Raw genomic sequence first — 7,713 nt, 5'->3', positions numbered from 1 at the left:
CCCCCCCCACCCCATACACGACCTCACCCCCCCCCCCCCCCCCCCCCCCCCCCCCCCATTTCTTATATTTCTGACTATTTCTGACATCATTCTGACTTCCTTTGTAATGGCATGGAACCACAGCCAGTGCTAGGAACGTTCAAGTGCAAAAAAAGAACCATTCCTATTCTGAGTAAAAATAATCATTATCTCAGTATGCTTTAATTATATATGTAGTTTGCTTAACACAAAAGCAGAAAGATTGCAAATGATTATTTTGTAGATGTTAAGAAGAGGCTTATTTAAATGACAGTGCTTCACATGATTACAAAAGACAATGGTAATTTGCCAGTAGAAACTAATTTTTGTCTTTTCTTTGTCTAAAATGAAAATTAGTTGGGATCATCTCAAATAGGTTTTTACGCCCCGGCTTGAAAACTCTAACTTCAGAAAATATTTCAGATGTTTAGCAGTTTGATTCTGTAAGTGATACAGTTCACTGAATCTTGAATTGCTGCTGCAGTCAGTTTTCATTACACTGTTTTCTTTTAACATTTAATTTCCAACCCACTCCTCTTCAGATGCACACAACAACTTTCTCCTGGACTGAGGAACAGAGTTTATTGATATAAATCTAAAAGAAAAGAAAAAGCTTAAAGATCAGAAAATGCTCTGTCTATTTTGGAGATGTTTACAGAGTATTTTGCTAACAGCTAAGAATAGTACGTTTTCCGTTGGTATCAGTTAAGAAAGCAACTTTTCACAAATCTGACTCACACAGGTGTTTTATGTATTTGCAAAATCAATAAATGTTTGGTATTACCATAACATGCATTTACAGAATCTAAACATGGTTTTTAAAAAATAAGTGATTATGTTTTGAAAACAGGATCATTTCAGGAAATGTTATAAAGAAATCTAAACGCCTATAATGGAATAATTTCACATGTACTGCAGACAGGCTACTGTCAAGTGCTGATTTACCAGAACAGGAATGAGAAGTACAGCGTACAATTTCAGTTCCTCAAAATCTTAACTTTAAACATGTGTTTTTGTGTTCTCCTGGACTCAGCCCTCAGACATCCTCAATATTTACAGGATTTACATCGAAGAATAACAAAAAACCCCTAAGAAATTTAGTTGGAGACTTCTAATAGCACACCAACTTGTCAGCTACATTTATGTGTCTCTTAATTTGTACCCAACATTTTAAAGAGCACAAAAAATATCTTATTTTACTTAAGAAATAAAAATGTTCATATATGTAAAAATCCCACTTTGTGCCAGCAGGTTTTATTCTACTTAAGATTCTGCAGTCCTTCCAGCGCCCTCATACCTTAACCAAGACAATGAGAAGCAATAATATTTGGGAATCTGTAAAATCCAATGCTCCTGACTGAAGTAAGCACAGTGATAGCACCTAGAGTGAATTTATTGCAATTTAAATTTCAACATGGATAATGAGCTGCTGACATATGCTAAAATTGTACTAGTTCTCTCTTGATCTCAAGGCAGTGTGTGATCTGCCTGGATCTAATGAGAGCATCAATGATTACTGTTACAGAATTCTTTTGAGTTTGTTTTGAAATGAGAAGAAATGTAATAAAATATACAACAATTACCTTTAGTAATTTAATGAAAACTGATGTTTTGAATGGCAATATATAAGAAAGGTTGTGTCACATCATAGGAAGTATAAGCTATTTTTTCTAATGTACAGTGAGATACTTAAACATAAAGATTGAATAATAGTTTCCTAAAAGTCCTGGCATAAGCTTAGTAACATCTGTTCAGAAAGCTTTTTATCGGTCAGCTGACACCCAAATGCTTTGTAAAAACCAGAGTGATTTATTCTGGCCAGCTCTAGAGCGGCTCTACCTGGCACTGTGTGCCCCTCTGCAGCCCACTGCTCAAAAGGGCCCCCTGCCTCGCTCTGGCTGCACAGGAACACACTCCAAATGCATTTCTAAAGTAGCAAGTTGAGAGTCTATTAACAGCCTTAAAAAAATTTCAAATGGGAATGTGAAATTTCAGAAAACCTCAGATGAGGTTTATCTCCTAGAAGAACAGACTGTAATTGCTGGCTACCATTGTTTCTAATTAGAGGACCACTAAGTGCCTATAATTGCTGCCAGCTGCTCAGCAAAGGTCAAAAAGGCTAAATGAATGTTGGGGATTATTAAGATAGAAGAAAAGAACAAAACAAATGTAATTGTTTTGCCACTGTGTAGATCCTAACTGAAAATGTAGCATATATAACAACTGAAAAAGGATGTTCAAGAGTACATACATATATACGAGTCACCAGTTTTGTTTCCCCGGATCCTCCTGTTAGTCTTAATGGTATGCATGATGTTTGCCTTTTTCAGACATCATGAACTTCCCTTGCTCACCATGACCTTTGAAAATTAATAAAAGAGTGGGCTCATAATGTCACTCCTATATCCATTGTAAAATAATTCTAAAATTGTTATGTTCTAGGACACTCCAAAGGGTCAGTGCATACAATTTCCCTCAGGAATGAATGAAGTAAACTTCTTTGAAGTCAGACACGTTTATCAGAAAGGAAATATTTACCAAAACAGTATCAAAAGAGTCCACGTATAAAAAGACTCCATGTTAAATATGCAGTCGTATCTTTACACATTTAATTAGGGAGTTTGCACAGTGGTAATGTAAACTATACAAAATATAATGTTCCTGCACAAGCTCTGCAATGGCGAAATTCCTTTTCCTTCCTCCATCAGAAAAGATGCAATCTGGGAAAAGTGGAAGTGTCTGTCAGAGCAAGAGAGCGAACAAAGGCTAAAACAGGAAATAATTTTATTTCTTCTTTATGAGTAAACACAATTACAAAGAAAATATTCTTCATGGATATCTTCAGAGGCTATCTCCATTGCAATATTTTGTCATACGTGCACATGGCTCTATCAGTGCAGCTGAAGCTGAGATGATCCTCATGACAACTTTGGAATCTGTGTAGTTCAGAACAAGATTTTTGTTCCTGATATAATTTTGAACAAGTACATCTGTATTGACTGGAAAATCACAACTCTGAGCTACAGCATTACCTTTTTGGTACAGATGCACAGAAAGTGAAAATATTCATCTTCTCCACTAAAAATTAGGTCTTTTTTTTCCAGCTAGCCCTACTCCCTAACCATTTGCATACGCTACAGCTTTTATTTTTCAGGGTTTTTTTTTCTCATTTATTTAATTTTCTTTTCAGACGTATGAATTAAAAAGTAGATACGGTAAGCTGCATTTCCAATAAAGACCAGTTTTACTGAAATCACTGTAGGTTTATTTGGGAATAAGGATTGGAATCTAACCAGCTGAGTAAAGATTACAGAACAGCATGCTTTAGTTATTAATTATATTTCAAACGTCACTTAAGGATTTTCCTGAAGTTCTGTACAAACTAAAAAGTGACATCTGACTTTGTGAGATGAAGAAAACCTCTGCGGTGCGATCATACGTACAGAAATGAAACAAGCCTAAAAAATCTTAGAGGCATCTGTAAATGACCAGAAAAACTTTAAAATTGAGAAAGATCTCTGAAGCCCCTTTTATTATTATTTTTTTAAACATACGACAAACATTATGAACACATAGAAAAATGTAAAAAAAAGTCAGTTATAATACTATTAAGATTTACTAGAGGACTGTTAGAAAAAATTACACAGGAAGTTACTTCAGAACTGCTTGAATTTCTACTGAAAACAAATACAAATAATCTTTGTGTGTGTGTGTGTGTGTGTGTGTGTGATGAAGAATGCAAAATGTCTAGTGGCACAAAGATACACAGCTTTCATCTTCTGAGACAAACAATTTATTCCAACTAGTTGCTCTAGGGTAGTTCTGGCACTGTCCTTACATGCAGTTCAGAGCATCAAAATTAGAAGCCTGAGTTTCTTGGAGTCAATACGGAGAGGCTGGCACCTCAGTAGTGGCAATTGAAAGTGAAAAATTCAGTACCTAAGTGCAATTCTTTGTGCCACACAACAGTAGCCAAAATAGAAAAAATCATGGATTCTCAACCATTTGAACAATTTGTCAAGAGTTGTATGTGACTACTGTTAATATTATTTTAAAATCAGTAGATGATTTTTCTAAACAAAGAAGCAAACAAACAAAAGAGCAAGAGCTCTAATTATCTGTTTTATGATCTTTTTATGTTTTATGATCTTTTTCATGCAGAATGCCAGAACAAATGACCAAAAAGCATTCTCTTGGCTTTAAAATCAATGCCTCCATAGCATATTAAATAGGAAATAAAAGAAAATCAAACAGTAAACTATAGGTTTCAATCACCCTATAATTGATCTGTGTAATTTCTACTTTAAGGGCAATTAGGCTCTCTCAGGGGGAATAGTAGGATTTCTCTTTTCAGCTACCTGTAATTGCTGGTGGTAGACTATAAAGGAGAAATAACAGGCTATAAAAATGGCATGAATTTATGGCATCTTGTTCATCATGACTACAGGATATCTACATGTACCTTACTAGAAAAATCGGAGAAAGAACTAGGAGCAACCTGAATCAGGGAAGAGGTGATACTAACAGTAAGTGCTCTGCCCTAGCACTGTGCTAGTGAAAGAGAAAAGCACTGCCAACTGTGAGGTTGGGACAGGGATCTCGTCATTACTATATACATCCTGCCATGGTGTAAAGGAGGAGTAGAGCCAAGAATGGTGGAAGAAATTGAGAGCCAGAATGGGGTAATGTGAGGTCAGACAAGGCCAGCTGCCAGCTGTGCAGAGATGTGAAAATACTGCCATGAAAGAACTGATACCTAATTTCATGTTATTTAGTAGAATATTTCAATGCTGCTTAGACCTGCTTTCCTACAATAGCATGGTATGGATATATAATTCTCAACATCAACCAACGAAGCAAGGTCTATCTATACTACACAGATAGATAAAAAGGAAAGAGGAAAGGGGAAAGAAGGAAATCTTGAAATCTTGTACAGAAAAAAAAAAAAAAAGCAACTCCAAGAAAAATATCTGTGCACTCAGCCACTCTGGATAAGCAACCACATCAACTCTATTTAGACAAATTAATTAAAATAGGTTTAAAACCAAAACTCTTTCCTGGCTGAAGTTCACAACAGTTTTTCACTAGCTGAATTTGGAAATATACAATTTTTGTAATTTCTTATAAGCACAACTTGTTTAAAAACAAAAACAGCTCACACCACTCACCTAAAGTAGGACCGAGAAATGAGAACAGCCCCAACTGAATAATTGGAATGAAACTTTAATTGGAGTTTCAAGATCCCATGCACTGAAAAGAATTATCGTCTTGAAAACTGGCAAAGCATTCCTAGATTCACTACAGTCTCCCAGTTTTGTTTTCTTTTTTTTTTTTTTTACAAGTTCTACAAAACTGAATGGCCACAAAAGAAAATTTTAAAATAAGCTGTTTTGAGATTTCAGACACACAAAGGAAAAGTTACTTCAAGAGACAACAGAATATACATCAGACTTCTGTCATTCAGATAATAGAGAGAAAATGTGCACGCTTGATCCAGAGAGAAAACTACAAACCAAATTCTAAAAGGCCATTTTTTCTTTGAAAAGAGCTGTGTTTTCCTTATTTCCTTGGAGAATTTTCTTATCTAGTTTCAAATCAGGCTGTACATTCCATGTTTTACCTTTTCTACTACACAACGTAAAATTACAATTGTTGTTAGCAGAATTGTTTTTCTTTTCATGGAAATAAAATTTTCACTGTGTGTTCTTGTTTTATTTTGTTTTTAAGCAGCAGCATATGATCTTTGTGTTCCTTAGTGTTTAAACTGGTAATTATATCCCTAGAACTGCAACAGCCCACTGAAGCTGTGTACAGAGAGTGTACTTCTCAGTCCTCAAACTAGCATTTCCAGAGAAAGCATCCAATTCCATTATGTGATCTCATTGTTACTATCAACTATTTTAAAAGCCTATGCGAAAGCATATTTCTCCTGTAAACTGAAGCTGCTTTATTTTCTACCTTGTCACGGTAGATTTCAGGGAACCTACTGTATGTTACATACAGTAACCTGACTGCATGTTGAAGATAAATAAACCATATATACAAAAGTATAATGTCTAAAAATATTTAATCTAAAATTTTATCAATTGCAATATTTGCATAATTGCACTGTACTATCCAGAAAGGAAGGAAAAAAAAAAAAAAAAAAAAAAAAAAGACACCAAATAGCAACATCACAACAAAATAAAAACAAAACAATCAAAAAAGTCATACATAAGCAATGTAAACATCATAGATCAAGACATTATTCTCTGTCTTTCCAGATAAATGATTAACTTGCTAAGCCTTTACTGTTAGGTGTTAAAAAATTCAAATGCCCATTCAAATACCTTCAAATATATTAATGGCTCATTTTTTAAAATAAAGTTCCAAGAATATTTATAAAGACATAAAATAATCAACTTCTAATGGTTTTATCTTACAGTTAAATGAGTTAAAGTTTATTTGTTTGGAAAGTAATTTGCTAATAAATGAATTTCCTCTTGGACACTAGAAACTTTTTGTGACTTAGAAAGTAAAACACAGACAGTCATTCAGCTACTTTGCTAAAGACGACTTCTGTCATTTCCATTTCCCCACAGTTCCTGTCCCATACACAGATATGGAGCTGACAGATAGGGCACATGACATACTTTGGACTGTTAGCAGGAATCCAGGTGTGATACCTTAAAGGTAACAGGAATAGAACTGAACACTACTTCTGGGTACCTGAATTGCTCTGAAATGTCTATCACTTTTGCACATCCCAAAATTGCTGCAGTATTACATTCTCCACACTTCCGTATTTCTGAAGTACTTTATTTTCCAATCAATATATTGGGATTACTGGCACCCCGGATTCTTTTTGTCAGGCTTCAACAAAGATGCTGAAAGTGCTCAGAAACTTACAGAAAACTGTTTGCAAGGTAGTACATACAAGTCCTATTCTTTTTGCATTTAAAACTGTTTGATCTACCCTTTCTCCTCCTCCATACACAGGATATACAAAATCCAGTCTTCCCCTCTTTGCTCACACACAGTCCGGCCATTAAATTTACCATCTCATACCCAGTACTGTTGAAGTCCAGCAATCAAGAATCTTTTCACAGCTCTGTAAGGCTTGAGGGGCACTTTTCTTAGGTCTGCCAGGCACACACAGATTCTCTTCACTGTTGTTTCCCACCGTGTTTCACTGCCCAAGTGAGTTACAGCACTTTCCCACTTGACACCTCTCACAGAGCATTTACTCAGAGCATCTCATGCTTGCAAAATAAGAATATTTGCAACAAGCTCGTACCTCTCCTAACCCACCACAGCTTACTCACAGGGTCTGAGTGTCCTCTGGAAGGCTGGGGATGAAGTGGATGTCCCTGCAAGTAATTTTGTAGTCATCCCAGTCGGAGCACTCGCAGAAGGCTGACGGGCACCTTTCCGTGCCCTGGCTGCACAGCACCAGCACCAACTGGAAGGCGACAGGCAGCCACAGCATCTTTCACCACCCTTTCCCACTCTGCCCCTCGCTTCCAGAGGAGATAAGAGGGCACAGCCCACCGAGAGCAGCAGCTCGGGAGAGGCGGCACCTCTGTTGGACAACCCGCCCCTTCCCGCAGTGGGACCAGCGGACGGCTCTCAAAACCGTGCTCGCCCGCTGCACGGAGAGAGCTCCGTCTACCCCGCCTGGCCCCCGATGCCCACTCCGGCCCTCCCCGCGGGGCA

At 36.8% G+C, this 7,713-nt stretch overlaps 1 protein-coding gene across 1 annotated transcript in view; it reads right to left on the bottom strand.

Annotated features, from left to right (window-relative positions):
* Window positions 1-7,486, bottom strand: part of TSHR (thyroid stimulating hormone receptor) — a 47,187-nt gene extending 39,701 nt beyond the window's left edge. The window contains exon 1 of the mRNA XM_042864808.1: window positions 7,323-7,486. Coding sequence (XP_042720742.1) covers window positions 7,323-7,486 — 164 coding nt within the window. The remainder of the gene's footprint in view (window positions 1-7,322) is intronic.
* Window positions 7,487-7,713: the final 227 nt, after the last annotated feature.

The sequence above is a fragment of the Lagopus leucura genome, unplaced genomic scaffold, assembly GCF_019238085.1.
Source record: "Lagopus leucura isolate 7727_CA_CO unplaced genomic scaffold, USGS_WTPT01 Super-Scaffold_1, whole genome shotgun sequence".
NCBI lineage: Eukaryota > Metazoa > Chordata > Aves > Galliformes > Phasianidae > Lagopus > Lagopus leucura.
The sequence above is the reverse complement of the archived record's forward strand: the minus strand, read 5'-3'. Positions and strand labels throughout refer to the sequence as shown.